This window comes from Onychomys torridus, chromosome 11 (genome assembly GCF_903995425.1).
Source record: "Onychomys torridus chromosome 11, mOncTor1.1, whole genome shotgun sequence".
Classification (NCBI taxonomy): domain Eukaryota; kingdom Metazoa; phylum Chordata; class Mammalia; order Rodentia; family Cricetidae; genus Onychomys; species Onychomys torridus.
The window spans coordinates 41,751,208-41,768,586 of NC_050453.1; the positions used below are offsets into that span (position 1 = coordinate 41,751,208).

Below are 17,379 nucleotides of genomic sequence, written 5' to 3' on the forward strand. Positions count from 1 at the left end.
ATTCCTTTCTGTCGGCGAGATCCTCATTGTCATCCCTGAATGCCACAGCGGGGACCTGTCTTCTTGAATCCCTTCCACCCGGCCCCACGCAGTCCCTGGCACAGGAGAGGTGGGAAGATGAGTGGTCCCACCTACCGTAGCTTTGCCCAGATAGTCCTTCTTGGCCAGCTGAGCCACCTGCCTCTCATTTGGCCGGAAGAGCCTACCCACAGGGATCACCACAGGCTCGAACAGTTTCTGCTTCTGTAATAGAACGGACAGTCACGTGTCACTCAGCAGTACTGGGTTTCTTCTGAGCAGCGTGCCGTTAGGTGACCTTGTGTGAGCATCACAGAGTAGGCTTATACAATCTCAGTGGCTCAGCCCTTGGGGAATGTGGTCTACTGGTTGACTAAGACATCTTTTCTTCTCTCTCATGACTGTGTCTTCTCATCTGAAAACGGGAGGCATGAAACCATCCCTGCCTTTCTCATCAAATGGATCATTGGAGAAAGTCTCCAGAGAACAGCCTATCAAACCATAGAGACTTGTTGTGCTAGAGGGCTAAGCAGGAGCAGTTGGGTTTATTACTTCTTTGAGACTTTCATACATTATTTAGATCGTATTCACCCAGCCCCTCCCCTTAACGCCTACCAGATCTACCCTCGCCTCTTTTCCTGCCCATGACTTTGTGTCTTTCATTTACTTGTTTGAAACAGAGTCTCACTGTACAGCCTTAACTGGCTTGGAACTTACTATGTAGACCAGGCTGGCCTGGAATTGATCAAGATCTGTCTGTCTGTGCTTCTGGTCTGTACCACCATGTCCAGCCTTTTTTTAAATAACCCCCCAATTCCAATTGTATTATTCATATACTTCTGGGTGTGGTTACCAACTGGAGTACAGTTGGCCTGAGCCACACCCTTAAATAAAACTTGGCTCTCCCTCCCCTAGAAGCCACCAGCTGCCCATAGCTCTTCAGTTAGGGATGGGGCCCATGGAGCCCTTTCTACTCCATGCTACAGTGTTGACCGCCTCGATCTTCTGCAGGCCATCACAAGGGCTGTGAGTTCGGAGAAGTGGTCCTGTCATGTCTGTAAGATATTATTTTGTTCTGATCCGCTGCCATGACCTCTGGATCTTACGGTTTTTTTTCTGACCACCCATTCCGTGATGGCCTTGAGCCTTGGGAATGGGATGTGACACAGATGTCCCATTTGTGGTTCAGCTGCTGATTCTCTGCCCTCGGACCAATTGTGCTATTGTCCGAGTTAACACCATGTGTGTCCACCACCATCTACCACTCCACTGCACGAAGGACCTCATCTGATGAGAACTGAGAGCTGCAGTGAACTATGGGTAGAGGGATGCAAGTTTAGAGGGCAGTGTGCCTGTGGTAGTTTGGATGTAATTGGCCCCCATAAGCCCCTAGGGAGTAGCACTAGTAGGAGGCGTGGCTTTGTTGGAGTGGGCGTGGCCTTGTTGGAGGAAGTGTGCCGCTGTAGGGGTGGATTTTGAGGTCTCCTATGTTCAAGCTATGCTCAGTGCATGCTTCCTGTTGCCTGTGGATCAAGATGTAGAACTCCAGCTCCTTCTCCAGCACCATGTCTGCCTGCATGCCACCATGTCCCACCATGATGATAATGGACCAAACCTCTGAAAATGTAAGCTACCCCCAATTACATGTTTTCCTTTATAAGAGTTACTGTGCTCATGGTGTCTCTTCACAGCAATAGAAACCCTAACTAAGACAATGACACTATGCCCATTTAGCAAAATAATAGTAGTAGGTTCCCCTTTGGGGTCTGTGAGCTCCCCAACAATGGGTATTTGGTCAGATTCACATACCAGGCCTGTGTTTCCTCCTATGGAGTGGGCCTTAAGTTCAGGCGTAAAGCAGTTGGTTACTCTGTGGCATTCATACCTCTATTGCACCTGTGGGCATATCTTACCATCACTGGTCATTATTTCAGTTCACAAGGCTCACAGCTGTGTAAGACTACTGATGACTTTTTTCTCCTAGAAGCCTGCATAGAACCTTCCAGCACTATTAGAGCTAGCCAAGCATGGAGGAAGCTTCTTGGTCAGTACCAACTGGATTTCTTCATGTCCTGTGACCAATGTGTATGCTGTCTTAAGCAATAGGGTCTTGTTGGAGCTGTCCTACACAGAGGATTATGTTCATCCCAGAAGTCATAGGTTGCCAAATAAAAAAACCAGTGGCAAGTGTGGGATACTTCCCCTTGAACCATTAGTCAGGGGTGTCCAAGGGACCTCCAGAGCAATCCAGACTATTCCCATTGTTCTTGGTTGCCCACTGGAAGTAGTTGTTTTAACATCACCTTATGTTGGTTTTATTTACCCAATACTCAATTCTCTAGAGCACTGCCCCTTTTCCACTTGATGTGGTAGCTAGAGTTTCTCTCCCAACGAAGATGACACCACTACAAGGGTGGCTCAAGAGCCAAGCAAGGGTTGTGACAGTGCTCTTGAGCTCCCTTCCTGGTGTTTACATACAGCTTATTTAAAACTGCCTTTTGGGGGCTGGAAGGTAGCTCTTAAGTTAAGAGCACATTCCACTCTTCCAGAGGACCAGAGTTTGCCTCTCACCATCCATATCAGACAGCTCACAACTGCCTATAGCTCCAGCTCCAGGGGACCCAATACCCTTCTGGTTGTGATGGCCACCTCCCGACACCTGCACATTCCCACACATAGACACATAATTTAAAATAAAGTGTCTCCAAGGAAAGAAAAACAGGGGCTGGAGAGATGGCTCAGAGGTTAAGAGCACTGGCTGTTCTTCTAGAGGTCCTGAGTTCAATTCCCAGCAACCACATGGTGGCTCACATGGAGGATCTGGTGCCCTCTTCTGGTGCAGGCAGAACATTGTATGCATAATAAATAAATAAATCTTTAAAAAAAAAAAAGAAAAGAAAAATGACTTTTGTTCCTAAGTAAAATCAAACTATGAGTAATAATTTTTCATAATTCTTTCATAGAACTGGAATATTTCTATAGGAGCCACGTTGAGCCTGGCACTGTGCCAGACAGTGAGGCTGCAAAGGTAAGCAGAAAAGCACAGCCTCTGTCTTCACAGTGCTTGGAGGCTACACAGCATCAAGAAATGGCAGGCATTGCCTGGGGCCCCTCTACGAGAGATCCAGGGGCTGTGCTGTTCTGTTCTCTAGGATGTGGCTTCTCAGCTCGGATGCAGGATGGAAGATGTTGAGAGAGCATTTGTTAGCTAGAACCAACAAAGAAAATGTTCCCTATCATGGTGTCCTAGGAAACAAACGGGGCTCTAAGGACACCCTCTCTGCCACCACACTCACCCAGATGCTTTCCATGGCCTTGTCGATTTTGGAATGCCTGGGTTCTGACTTCATGTTTGTCGCCAATGCTAACTGTTCTTCCGCCTTTTTCCATTCCTCTTTCTTGGCGTGCATGAAGGCGATGTTATACAGCACCTAGAAGAACAGAGGCCACATGAAACTTGAAACTACTCCAAAGCAGGCACCCGGAAGGATGCGCCTGTACATACAGGGAATGCTGTCTGGTGATATAGTTCCCTTCCCCAGCATTCAGGGGACAGCCAACAATTAGTCTAGCTGCTGAATTAGGTCAGACATCGGGGCTGGGTTAAGGAAACATTTTATAATGCATAAAGCCAGTATCATGTGCATTCTTCATTCTTCTAACAACCAGCTAGGTCAGGAGGGGACGAGAAACTAGTGTGTTGTTCTAATATAGGGAAGAGGAGCTTTCCCAGCACCCCCTGGGGAGGCAGAGGCAGAGCTGGGGTGAAAAATGAAGGTGTGTGCTCTCTAATTCCTGTTCTTGCTGTTGAACCTGGGCTGAGCCATAGGTCAGGTACAGGGTGGGCAAAGGTTCCAGGTGTATTGTTCTGTACGTGAGCCATCAGAACCTGGCTGGGATTACATGAACAGCAGGACTATCACATATCCTCGTGCACGAGACAACTCCATGGTCAAGCCCAACGGGGTTGGAAAGAGAGTTGGCACACACAGAGCCCAGGGGAGCACGTTGGCTGCAGTAGGGGAGGGAATGGCAGAACTCCCCAGGTCTTAAGTTGGATTCTAGGGTCATTAGAGTCTGTTTTATTATAATACTGTGCTACTTACACACAGAACCAATTGGATACGTTAGTAAGAAAAAAGGAAGTTATGGAAGCAGAGGTGTGATGCTTGCGGCTGAGTCCTGAAGGACACTGATGCTCCATCTTCCCTCTCTTAGATCATGTGCTTTCAGGGACACCAGCTGCCCTGTCCTGACAAAATGCAGACAGTCCCCCAGGGCTGTTCTGTAGCGAGAATGGAGGCCTCTTACCAACAAACAACTCTACCATGCCAGACACACCTGGGTGACGAGGTTGGTATTTCCACGGAGTCAGCAGCTGGTGTTGATGCTGGGAGTGGGGTTAACCCCAGGAGTGGAGCTCTATATGCCCTTGCCCGCCCGTTTCTGAGCACCAATGAGCTGGTGCCTTCTGTATAGGGCCTTGGCTTAGATTGGTTGAAATACGGATTTTTTTCCCCACACTTATTTAGTGTGTGTGTGTGTGTGTGTGTGTGTGTGTGTGTGTGTGTGTGTGTGTTTGTGAGTCATGGCACATGTATGGAGGTCAGAAAACAATCTGTAGGAGTCAGCCCTTTCCTTCTACTGTGGGTCCAGGGGTGTGAACTAAGGGCATCAATCTTAGACAAGCAACTCTAGCCACTGAGCTATCCTGCCAGCCCCAAGGACCTGGGATTTGGACTCGGGATTTTATTTTTTTTTTAACTTAACAATAGTATAAAAGAGAAATATGCCGGGCAGTGGTGGCGCACGCCTTTAATCCCAGCACTCAGGAGGCAGAGGCAGGCGGATCTCTGTGAGTTCAAGGCCAGCCTGGGCTACAGAGTGAGTTCCAGGAAAGGCACAAAGCTACACAGAGAAACCCTGTCTTGAAAAACAAAACAAAAAGAGAGAGAGAGAGAGAGAGAGAGAGAGAGATAGATACATTCAGGAGAAAGAACACTTCAAAGTTTTAACTTTGATCTTTTCCCGGGCTAGTGACACACACTAAATACTGTCTTACAATTTGGTTAGTGTCATAGAACCTTGCGTCAGCCACGCAACCACAGAGGAAAGCAAGTGAGACACACTGTGGCCAGGGGCAAGGGGGAAGGCTGCAAGGGGTGGGGGGAGTGTCTCTGTGATCACCCCAGCAAGCAGAATAAAAAGCCATGGGAGACAAGAAGGTAGTTTGGTTCAGCACAACTAAGTAGCCTGTGTTGGTTCAAACCTTGAGAGTCTGACCCTGAGTGGTTTATTTTAGGCAAATTTAAGCACAACACAATTTAGTGGAAACTTTCCTGGTGATAATTAACTCTTGTGCACATTAATGCACAACCAAGCTGAATAAAGATCAGATGTGATCACAATGCAAATCTTTGTAAGGCGCATGGGACACTTTCCATAAAGACCGGTTCTATAGATTGAGAAAAACAAACTTGCTGGGCGGTGGTGGCGCACACCTGTAATCTCAGCACTCGGGAGGCAGAGGCAGGCGGATCTCTGTGAGTTCGAGGCCAGCCTGGTCTACAAAGTGAGTTCCAGGAAAGGCACAAAGCTATAGAGAAACCTGTCTCGAAAAACAAAAACAAACAAAACAAAACAAAAAAAACCCTCATGATCTAGGGAAGGTTCCAGTGGGGTTGGGGCCACACGGCACTAAGGTCACCAGGCTATGAACCATGTCCACCCCCAGCCTTCTGAGTGGATAAGAGGTTATATATCCTTTCCTTTGAAGGAACAGCACGGTGTATTTAACATTCCCTAGTGCTTACTGTGAACACAAGGACCTTTATGCTTCCTACAACACACTAGTGTACTAGGCTATAAAACAATGATGTAATTGGTGTAAGTGTGCGTTAAATGCAGTTTTTCACTTAAAATGGTTTTTATCCTAACTGGGACTGAGGGTGTGGCTCAATTGTGCTTGCTTAGCATGTACAAAGCCCTGGGTTCCCACCCCACTACTACATAAACCCTACTGGTGGTGCACACCTGTGCTCTGAGCTCTCTGGAGGGTGAGCAGGAAGATCAGAAGTTCAAAGTCAACCTTGGCTACATGCCAAGTTTAAAGCTAGCCTGGGCTATGAGAGTCCTGTTCAGAAAAGGGAGGGAGATAAAGAGAGAGACAGAGACAGAGAGACACACAGAGAGACAGAGAAAAGAGGCAGAGAAGGGAGGGTAATTTGGACAGAACTTGTCGTCACAAGTTGAGAAACATTTGGCACAAACTTGGCTGCCCTAACCTATCCATGACATGTGAGGACAGAGAAGAGATCATAAATAGCTTTAAAGCTGTTCTTATCTTTTCTCAGTTACCTTCCCTTGAGGCCTTTCCCCAAAACCAGTTTTTAGGACTAGAGGCCCTTGAGGCACCTTCACAAGGAATGGGTAAGTAGGGAAATGACTGGGTCATTTCACCCCTGACCACACTAGGGACCCCCTTGCCACCTCAGGGAACCGCCTGCTCCCTCCCCCTTCACATGTGTGAGCGGCAGGTGGCCCTCAGCAGGGTGAATGGCAATGTTTGGAGACCATTTTGATCATCTCAAGGTGAGGTGGGATGCTCCTGGCATCTAGTGGGAAGAGGCCAGAGAGAGGGCCCAAAATCCCACGAGGACGGCGCCTATAAGTGTCTGCTCCCGCTTGTGGAGAGCCACCGCCCTGCCCTCGGGAACTGGTCTCAGGCCTGCCAATTCCCAGAGCAGAGTCCCATCTTCCCTTGTGAGCCATGGCGTAGCTGGGTGCCTGCTGCAGAGCAGGATGGGCCACCGTCCCCAGGGACTCGGGCAGTGATAGAATCTATTTTTACTTGTAGCTCTTGGAACGCTCTGCTTCTTGTGCCTGAGAAACTGAAGCAGAAGAGACGACGTTTGTTCGGCAATGCTTCTAAATAAAGGACCGTGACATTGGCGGAGGGTTTCGTTTTTAAAGCTAGGGGTTTATACTTGGAAGTTTGATAGGGAAGGTTTTGGGGGATGAAAAATTCTTTAACTCAGAAGCCCAAGCCAGCTACGCCTGTCCTTTTGGGTAACACAGGAAAGAAGTTGTCCTTGTTTGGAGATCCGTCCCACACTGGGTGTTTTGTACTGTTCTTTGACAGACTTGTACCGAAAGACCCGCTCTTTGAGCGTTAACCAAGCACCCAGATGGGTTACAATGGGTTCCTCTGACAGAGAACCCGTGATACTGGATCTGTTAGTCTAATGCTGAGCAAACAGCTTGCCAGCTTGAATTGCTAAATAAAATATGCAAATTACTGCAAATATGCTCACAGGCCGGCACACTCCTGTCTGGTCTCCCTTCAGAGCACACAATGAGCTTGTGTTTGCACAGGCTTTTGAGTCTGAAATTAAGAAAACATTCACTCTCAGGTACCTAATTACTCTGTGAGGAGCTTGGAGTCACTGAATCTCCCTCCCCTCCTCCCCGCTTCCTCCCCTCCCTTTGTCAATGTTGAGGTCCTAGGCTTCACAAGGGCTTGGGGGCTAGGTGAACACCTGAGCTCCAGGTGTTTCCTTAACAGGGAAACTGAGTCTCTAGACACAGGTGTCAGCATAACGTCAGCAAGCCTCTGCAGGTGCTAATAGATCACTGTGTTTCTTTCTTTCTTTCTTTCTTTCTTTCTTTCTTTTTTTTTTTTTTGTTTTTTGTTTTTTTTTTTTTTTTTTTTTCGAGACAGGGTTTCTCTGTAGCTTTGGAGCCTGTCCTGGACTAGCTCTGTAGACCAGGCTGGCCTTGAACTCACAGAGATCCACCTGCCTCTGCCTCCCGATTACAGGCGTATGCAGCCGCCACCACCACCCGGCCCACTGTGTTTCTTAAATGTCCTCTCCAGGCCATCCCTCCTTACCTCACAGGCAAACAGCTTGAACTGCAGCCCCAGGATCTTGTAGTCTATCAGCTGATTCCCTCGAAGCTGAGTCAAGGCCTCTTTGAGGTCTTTGATAGCTAAGTCATATCTGCAGGACAGGGGGAGAAGTACATCAGCCCATCCGGGTCATAGAGAAAGAAGCACAGAATACGTCTCTCTACGCTTCTGCAGTCTCCATCTATCCCATTGCTATTTCGTTTGACCAATTCTACCTTTTCAGCAACCCTGAGACTGAAGAGTCTACAGGTGTGGTTTTGGCACTCTGGAGACCCTCAGTCTATGACAGTAATGGGAATTTTCTTCTCTGTGGACTGTAAACACATTTCCCACCTTCTGATGACCCCAGTGACCTTCAAACGAATCTCTCACTCTCACTGGAGAATCCCAAGCAGTACCGCACCTGCCCACCCTGCTTCTCTTTGGAAGAGTCTCGGGGCAGTCCTCACCACCCTCGTTCAAGGTCAGGTCTGCCTGGCACAGCTGCCTGCTGGGGATTCCATGACACAGCCCTCTGTGTCTTCTGCTAAGCTCAGCTTAGCTCTTGGCTTGGCAGCCTCTTGCCTCCTGTTCACACTTTGGGAAAGAGGGAGAAGTGATTCTCACACCTATCTCGGGCCACCCTGTAAAGGAGGAGAAGGTAGGCTTCCCCGGGCCGCTCTCTGGAAATGCACAGGCTGTGTGGGGCTGGCTGGCTGTTTCCCTGCAGCAAGGAGGGGGCAGGTGCAGGCGCAGTTGGCCTGCTCCCCAAGCAGATGCAATTTCCACTATGTTCCACAGCCCGCCGGGGAGGGGGCAGGGGACATCTCAGAGGGTAGGTACGCTTGAAGTGTATCAACACTAACCGACAAATATGCTCTGCCCCCTGTGGAACTGGCTGAGCAGGGGACTTCAGCTGTGGAGATGCCCTGAGTCTGCCTGACACTGCAGGGACTCAGCAAAGCCCTCTATGTCATTTTCTCTCTCATCAAGATGTCCACAGTGTGAAGAAGAAAGAACACATAACCCACAGGGCTTGTTTTCTGTGAAAAAAGCTGGGTGGGGTTAACCCCACTAAAGTCCATTTGTTGCTGTTGTTTATTTTTTGAAATAGGGTCTTATGTATCCCAGGCTGGTCTCCAAGTCAGTATGTATCTTGGGGTGGCCTTGAACTTCTGATCCGCCTGCCTCTACCTCCTGAAGGCTTTATTGTGCCTAGTTTATGTTGGGGATCAAGTGACCCAGGGCTTCCTGCATGCTAGCTAGGTAAGCACTCCACTGACTGAGCAGTACCCCCAGCCCTAATGTATGTTTTTAAACTTGTCTTTGCACAAAACATCTGCACAAATCGGCAGCCGCCTCCTACCCAGCTGCAGCTCCTCTCCTTCCTCACCCCTGTACTTGTGGACCTCAGCTGCACCCATGGTGGGGAGCTCAGCTTTCACACAGCTCTGGAGCCCGGTGCAAAGGTCTAAATAGGATCAGTTCTTAGGAGAAGCCCGAAAGGGGCTCAGCCCTGGATCCTGCTGGCCTCCTTCAAAGTTTTCCTCTGTGCCATCTGGAAGCTTCCTACAAGTCTGCCGAGAAGCAGACACACACACACACACACACACACACACACACACACACACACACACACACACACGGAGGAGGGGGGGGAGAGGGAACCAGGCTCTCTGCTCCAGAGGACTTTTCCTTGCCATTTCTGTAGCAAGCCCTGCAAAGATGCCTTAGAAACTGCTGAAGCTGTTGCTTGCTTCTGCTACCAACACACACACACACACACACACACACACACACACACACACACACACACAGAGAGAGAGAGAGAGAGAGAGAGAGAGAGAGAGAGAGAGAGAGAGAGAGAGTCTAGAATCCCAGAGCTCATGCTCACGCTCCTCAGGATAACAGAGTCTCAGGATGTTGCCCATGCAACTCCAACAGGTAGACAGGTCCACTAATCCTCCCACCTTCAGCCCAGCAGGAGGAAAGTCTTGCCTCCTCCCCTTTCTAGGTCGGCTCCACCTTATTCTGAAAAGTCTCACCACATTTTCGTTTCCACAGCCCTAAGGTCCAGGAGTCCGCGGTGTGAACGACAACTTACAACCCCTCCCTCTTTGGGATGACAAAGCAAGGGACAGAGAAGTTGGTGGGAGGGAGGGAGTCATCCTGGGATACCATCCATTGCTTGGAAACGCCTCTGACTTTCCGCTAGAGTTGAAGACTCTACTCAACACAACATAGAAGCCAGGCGAGTGGGTGGTCGAGGGGGAAGAAACTTCCTTAGTGTGACCCTGTTAAAATGCACCACACTGCACTGGGAAGGAGCGCCCAACTCACTCAGCACTCCAGTCACCTCTCTAGATCACCCTTCTTTTGGTTTTTCGAGACAGGGTTTCTCTGTGTAGTTTTGGTGCCTGTCCTGAATCTCGCTCTATAGCCCAGGCTGAGCTCGAACTCACAGAGATCCGCCTGGCTCTGCCTCCCGATTGCTGGGATTAAAGGCGTGTGCCACCACTGCCCAGCAAGTGTGGCTTTGTAAAGATTTCCGGACATAGGGTACACCTGTAACCCCAGAGCTTGGGAGGTGGAGGCAGACCAAGAAATCAAGGCCAGCCTCGGCTACAGAAACGCTGTCACCAGCAAACAACTGACTTAATGAAAAGGAAAGGAAAGAAATGAAAAAAGAAAAGAAAAGCGGGGGGGGGGGGGGGGGGGGTTGGGAGGTGGTTCAGTCGTAAAGCGTTTATTTCTCAAACATGAGGACCTGAGTTCAGATCCCAAGGACTCACAAAAACAAAGCCAAGCACACTGGCTGGAGAAATGGCTCAGTGATTTAGAGCAAGGGCTGCTCTTGCTGGGGACTGGGGTTTCCTTCCAAGCACTCACATGGTGGCTCACAACCACCCATAACTGCAGTTGCAGGGGATCTGATGCATGCAAGCTCTGGCCTCCATGGGTACCAGGCATGCACGTGATGCACATATGTACCTGCAGGCAAAACACTTGGACACATAACATAATCTTAAAAAAAAAAAAAAAGCCAAGCGTGGCAGCATGTGCCTGTAACCCCAGGTCTGGGGAGCCAGAGACGGGCAGATCATGGGGCTCGACTGGCCAGCCAAACGAGCAAAGTGGCCAAGTCTGTGTTTGGTGAGTGAAGTTGGAAGGCTTTGATCGGAGGGTGTTGTCAGCTGGGAAAGTCCAGCGCTCAGCTGTTGCTAAGAGCAACCACCAGTGCTCAGAGAACCTGATTCAGTAAGAGGAAGATGAAAGTCTCCTTGGAAGAAAAGGCGAGGACACGGAGCCCCTCTGGAGAGAGGGCCTGGGGTAGGGGAAGGCGGAGGTGGCTGCCTCTACAGTGTGGGCGGCCCATGTCTCAACATTCTCTTCTCATCCCCATTTCCTGCGCTCATATTTTCTCCAGAAGTTACAGAATATATGCAGAGGCCAGTCACAACCCAGCCCACCCGGCCCACCAACCCCTGCCTGTTTAACCTCAAAAGGCAAACTCCAAGGCCTTCCTTTTCATTAGCTCTAAGAACCTACGGTACAGAGACAGTAGAAGAGAACAGGCTGCCAGAAAGAATTAATACATGAAAATATTTGCAAGTCCCAGAGCTGGAAGGCTTAGATTTTGAATGACATAGAAAAAAAAAGAAAAGAAAAATCTAGAACTAAAAAAGTCAGACATGGTAACTTATGCCAGTAGTCCCCGCACCTGGGAATTGAAGGCAGGGCATTCGGAATTCAAGGTCATCCTCAGCCAACAGACTTCACTACACAAAACCCTGTCTCAAAAGCAAACAGAGGCGGAGGGGTTGACTGGAGGGGGAGGAAGAAGAAAGAGGGGATGTGGATGGGAAAGATCCAGAAATAAGATGCGGGACTCAATGTGAATGATAATGGTTACGTGGAGAACAATAATCCACCAAATCTAATCTTCAGTTCTTCGGCTCTCCAGTGAGGAAGTAATAGTCAGTCTGGCATATTCTCAAGCCCAAACTATCTCCTTTCTTTCGCTCGATCCCTAGGTAGTGTTTTCACTGACACACCCGGTTTTAGGGGAACTTGCATGTGGAAGTCCATTTGTGAACTTTAAGGCCCGCTCTCTCTCCCCTCCTTCCGTAACCAGCCAGCTACAGTCTGTTGTGTTGGAATCGACTCAGAACATGCCTGTCCCAGACCTTGCCAGGCTGACCACCTCTGCAACCCACTTCTTCCTTGTCCTTTTCACCAGCGCTGTCCCGAGTCAGACCCTCACTTGTCCGGAGAACAACGGTGTTCACTTCCAAATCCATTCTCCAGGCACCTGTCTTGTTCCCTTTTTTCATATTCTTGAGTGACTTAAAAATCCCCATCTCTGTCATCCGCTTGAGATGGTCCGGGAATTCACCATCCAGCTCCCTCCTCTGCAGCCTCCCCGTCATGTCAATGCCCTGTGCCCTCCCACGCCAGGCCTGGACTGGTTCACTGTTGGAGAGTTCCTCCTTCCCCTCAGCCAGTTTCTTCCTCCCTTGAACGGGTGCACACACGGGCAGACACTTTCCAGAGTCAGTTTTCTGTCTGACTTTGCCCCAAACACCTGAAATTCACGTTTTGATTATCACCCTTTTTAGGTATAGACTTGCTCTTTGGGCATCTGAGGAGAAAGTAGGGGGTGGAAGTTTGAGTGCATTTTGGTCTTTTTACTTTGTTTTGTTTTGTTTTGTTTTTCGAGACAGGGTCTCTCTGTGTAACAGCCCTGGCTATCCTGGGAGCTCACTCTGTAGACCAGGCTGGCCTCGAACTCAGAGATCCACCTGCCTCTGCCTCCCTGAGTGCTGGGATTAAAGGCATAGGCCACCATGTCTGGCTTTTTCTTTCTTTCTTTTTTTCCCTTTTCCGTGTGTGTGTGTGTGTGTGTGTGTGTGTGTGTGTGTGTGTGTGTGTGTTTACTGTTGTATTGGCTGTAAACAACCCCAAACATGTACAATGTGATAGAGGAAAAGGGACCCACTATCATCCCTCCACCCACAAATGTCTAGAATGATACATTGGCCTATATGCTCTTCCAGTTTTGAACTAATGAAATGTTTTGAAACCACTTTTTGAAATTTGCCATCAACTGGGAACTTTTTCTCCTGGAACATATATACTATTTGTCCGTATTAACTGATACACATGGCTGCTAACAGTTTGTGTTCTTATTTTTGTGATAGGGTTCTACCCCCCCCACCCCACACACACACACACAATAGTTTAAACTGGGCTTTCCAGGGATGAAGCCAGAGCTGATTGGATTTCATAATGACCCTTGTTTGGGGACTGCTGAGTCCCTCCCAGAGAGACACGGTGGGTGTCTTCATTAGGGGCACTGGTGGGAGGCCCAGCAGCTAAACAACCTAAGCTCATTGTGGTTGGGCCCCAGTGACTTACAATGAGGTCAGGCTTGCCTTCCTTCCCCAGAAAAGCCCCTGAATGCCATTTCTTGCATAATTGCCCAGAAAAGGCTAGCCAACCTTCCTTCCCACTGAGGCTGGAGGGTACTTATTGAACACTAGGTATATACCAGCACAAAGCCCCATTGGGCTGGCTGTCACTCTCTCCCAGGGTGGGTAGCCCTGGACCACTTACTTCTCCATGCTGTAGTAGAGCATTCCTCGTTGGAAGTAGGCCACTGCCAAGTGCTTGTCTCTGTTGATGCTTTTGGTGAAGGCCTGCAGGAAGAAGGGTCCATACATGGCCTCAGAGCCAGGCAGAGAGGAAGTACAAGATAGCCCCAGGGAGAGGCAGGCAGGTGTGTCATAATGACTCAGGAACTCGAGGTGACAAAATTGGCCTGAGGTACAGATGTCTTGGGTTGCTGTGCCCTGGGGTGCTATTTCCTCATTTCATAGCCTGGGGTAAATTACCTAATCTCCTGAACCTCAATTTTCTTCCTCTGTGATAGGGCTGGAGAGATATCTCAGCAGTTAAGAATGCTTGCTGCTCTTCCAGAGGACCCAGGTTCAATTCCCAGCACCAACATGTTAGCTGTAATTCTAGTTTTAGGGGCCTCCTTGAGAATCAGGTATACACATGATGTCAAAACATACATGCTATCAAAACACCCACTCACACTAAAAAATAATAATAAAAATCAATTGAAAGTGATATAGTTAAAATATGTTGCAGCTCCTTGATGTAAATTTATTATATAAGTATTTATATCTTATAATAACTAAATAATAACAAGTAAGAATACATATAATATATATGTATTATTTAATAATATATAATATTATTAAAAAGATATTAAACAGGCACACAAGGGCAGAGGGGATGAGAGGACCAGCAATAGAATGGGAGGAAAAATCTTGACCAGTAAGGGTAGAAGACACCAGTGATCTGAGTGTGGGAGGTGGCCTGTGGCGCAGTCTGGCCCAGAGTCCCAGGTCCAGGCTAACAAGGCACCCAGGGCCTGCAGAAGAGCTTCATCCAGGTGGGCTGCCTCCTCTCTCCACCACGTGCTCTGTCTCCAGAGGGGCGGTAAAGGGGGCAGTCATCCCTCCAGACAGAGGCCAGGCCAGCCCATGCGCCGCCCCACCTGCTTGCTGACTGAGAGGGATGTGGGCGTGTGGACAGTGTTCGTGCACCTGCTGGTCAGAACTGCTTCTTTAGAAGTGGGGGGCGGGGGGCACTGGAGAGATGGCTCAACCTTGCCTCACAGCATGACGACCTGAGTGTGACCTCCAGGTCGGGGTTAAAAAGCCAGGTGTGAGGCCACAGTTTTTTCATCTCAATGCTGGGGAAGTGGAGCCAGGATCTCTAGCCAGCCTGGCCTAATAGGCAAGTTCTGGGTGAATAAGAGACCCTACCTCAAAAACAAACACACACACACACACACACACACACACACACACACACACACACACACACAGAAAGAGAGAGAGAGAGAGAGAGAGAGAGAGAGAGAGAGAGAGAGAACCAGGGTGGACATGGTTTAAGATGGCTCAGCAGATAAAGGCACTTACTGTGCAATCCTGGGGACTTGTGTGTAATCACTGGAACCAGATAAAAATGGAAAAAGAGAACTCCACACAGGTGTCCTTTGACCTTACCATGTGCACCATGGCCTCTGTACCCACCCCCACCCCCATCACACACATACATACACAGTTAATCAATCAATCAGTCAGTCAGTCAATAAAGACACTGGGTGGTCCTGTCCAAAGCCCTTAATCCCAGAGCTCAGGAGGCAGAGGCAGAGGCAGAGGCAGGCAGATCTGTGGGAGTTTGAGGCCAGCCTGGTCTACACAGCCAGTTCCAGCCTGGGCTGTTACACAGAGAAAACTTGTATCAAAAATACAGGGGAAAAAAAAAAAAGATGCTGAAATGCCCCCTACCCTTGGTCGACTTCAGGACTCAATACAGAGTGATTTCCTTCAGCCAGCCTTGGAATCCTTAGAGTAGCCCCCTGCATTGTTGACGAGAATTGATTGTTTGAGCCAAACTAATGGAAGCTCCTGGAAGCCCAGGAGGCACCTTACAATTGGGTGTAAGGTGGGCAGACATAGAAAGCAGGGTCCGTGGGAAGTTGATAAAAGAAAACATAACTGAAGAAGTCTTCACAAGATGGTTAAAGAACGACCTGGGGTAATGTGAAGTTCTTGGACAGAGCAGAGCCCCACCCATGGCTGGCTCAAAGAACCTGTCCTGGGAGCTTTTTAAACTGTCTGCCAAGCCAGGAGCACTTAGATGGGGCCTCCCAGGGTGGTTCTGAAGGGCTTTTGTTCTATGAAGGCTTTGGGGAGGTGAGGTTTCCAGAGGGCAGAAAAGCTATATTTACAGGAACCCCTCAACTCACCTGCTCGGCTGCCGGCATGTCTTCCAGGATGGTATGCATGCAGCCTATGTTGAAGCAAATCCTCGAGTGGGGGTCCTGCACCTCGCTGAAGGCCTCCAGAGCACCCTTCCAGTCCTTCTTGTCGGCTGCCAGCACCCCTTCATTCCAGAGTCTGATGGCCTCAGCCAGGGACATGCTTAGCGTCTCTCCGCCCAGCTGCGGGGTCCCAGGCTTCAGGGTCCTAAGCTAGTGCTCAGAATGGGCTCTCGCCTCCCTCTGCGGACCTTCATAGTGGCAGGAAGTTTCCCCACCTTTCAGGAACTGACGCATAAGCGAGCAAGAGAGAAAAAGGAAAGAGAGGAGAAGGCTGGAGGAGGCGGGCTGGGAAAGGGGAAGTCTGTTAGATGCTGCCTGCCATGGGCCAGTCAGTTCCTCTAAGTGCTTCTGCTACGTCCTGGGCACCTCCTATTCGTCTCTGCCTCCCGCGCCCTCTGTGGCAGCTTCAGGTCAGGGGGGCGCTCAGCAAGTCTAGCGAGGCACGCCTCTTTTCAACCTTGAATGAATTCCTGGCTCTGGTCCTCTGGGTCTCGGGGTTGTTGACAAGCTATGGATGCATCGATGGATATAACCTAGGCTGGCCTGAACTCCCAATCTTCTGACCTCAGACTCCTGAATTCTAGAGTTATAGGGATGCAGCCACCACTGTTTTGTTTTTTTTGTTTTAAAATCTTTGGGTGGGGGGGGATAAGCACACTACACATTTCTGAGACAGAGTGGGACATCATGTGTGTCCATCCAGGTCTGAGATAACTTTAAGAGAACTCAGACCAGTTCAGTTTCTTGTAAATACTCAAACTGGGAGGCAGCTATGACAGTAAGAATCACTTGTCTGTGAACAACTGAAGACATGGCTCGTGTACTGATGACTAATGAGCTCACTCATCTCTGTAAATACGGATTTGAGATTCCTTTACTTACCGCCCTGGTAAAGTCAAAGTTAATACAAAAACACACAAACAATAACAACAACCAAGACAAAAAAAAAAACCCAAAAAACAAAACAAAACAAAAAAACCTTTCCCAAGGAAAAGTGAGGTAGTGTGTCTAAACGATGAGATCTGCCGAAGTCTGGACCTCTTGGTAGGCAAAGTATGTGTTAACGAGGGTCAAATACACGGCTATTTCTGTCTTGTTTTGTGGCACCTGAAAGAACTCAACACAGGGTTTGTATGACAAATATAGGGGGGGCTGAAGAAGAACGTGTCCCTGAAAAGGTAGACGTTCCTATCTCACTTCTTCACCTGGTAATCTCCTCAGACTTCCAGGCTCATCCATCCAGTCTCCTTCCTATGCCCCACCTCGGTGACAGCCAGCTTCCCTCTCTAGGTTACAGAGAGACTATTTTCTCTTCGTCTTCTCTCCTCCTAAATACTGACTGTATTGTTGTGGAATATTTCTTTACATTGTGTGAAGATGATATGTCACTGTGATTGGCTTAATAAAAAGCTAAATGGCTTTTATTGTGATTTTGCAGGATTTTCAGGGCAGAGAGAATGCTGGGAAGAAGACAAAGGAGTTGCAGGGAGGTGTGGAAGAAGCATGACATGTAGGAGATGAGGTAAAAGCCATGAGCCATGTGGCAGCACATAAATGAATAGAAATGGGT

The 17,379-nt window shown here is 48.9% G+C and overlaps 1 protein-coding gene across 1 annotated transcript in view; it reads right to left on the reverse strand.

The window, feature by feature from the left end:
- Ncf2 (neutrophil cytosolic factor 2) overlaps positions 1–16,015 on the reverse strand; it is a 31,615-nt gene extending 15,600 nt beyond the window's left edge. Inside the window, exons 1-5 of the mRNA XM_036202447.1 lie at positions 15,735–16,015; positions 13,523–13,605; positions 7,910–8,018; positions 3,315–3,449; positions 136–243 (exon numbers count right to left, since the gene is read on the reverse strand). Coding sequence (XP_036058340.1) covers positions 136–243; positions 3,315–3,449; positions 7,910–8,018; positions 13,523–13,605; positions 15,735–15,908 — 609 coding nt within the window. The 5' untranslated portion in view covers positions 15,909–16,015. The remainder of the gene's footprint in view (positions 1–135; positions 244–3,314; positions 3,450–7,909; positions 8,019–13,522; positions 13,606–15,734) is intronic.
- Between the last annotated feature and the right edge of the window lie 1,364 nt (positions 16,016–17,379).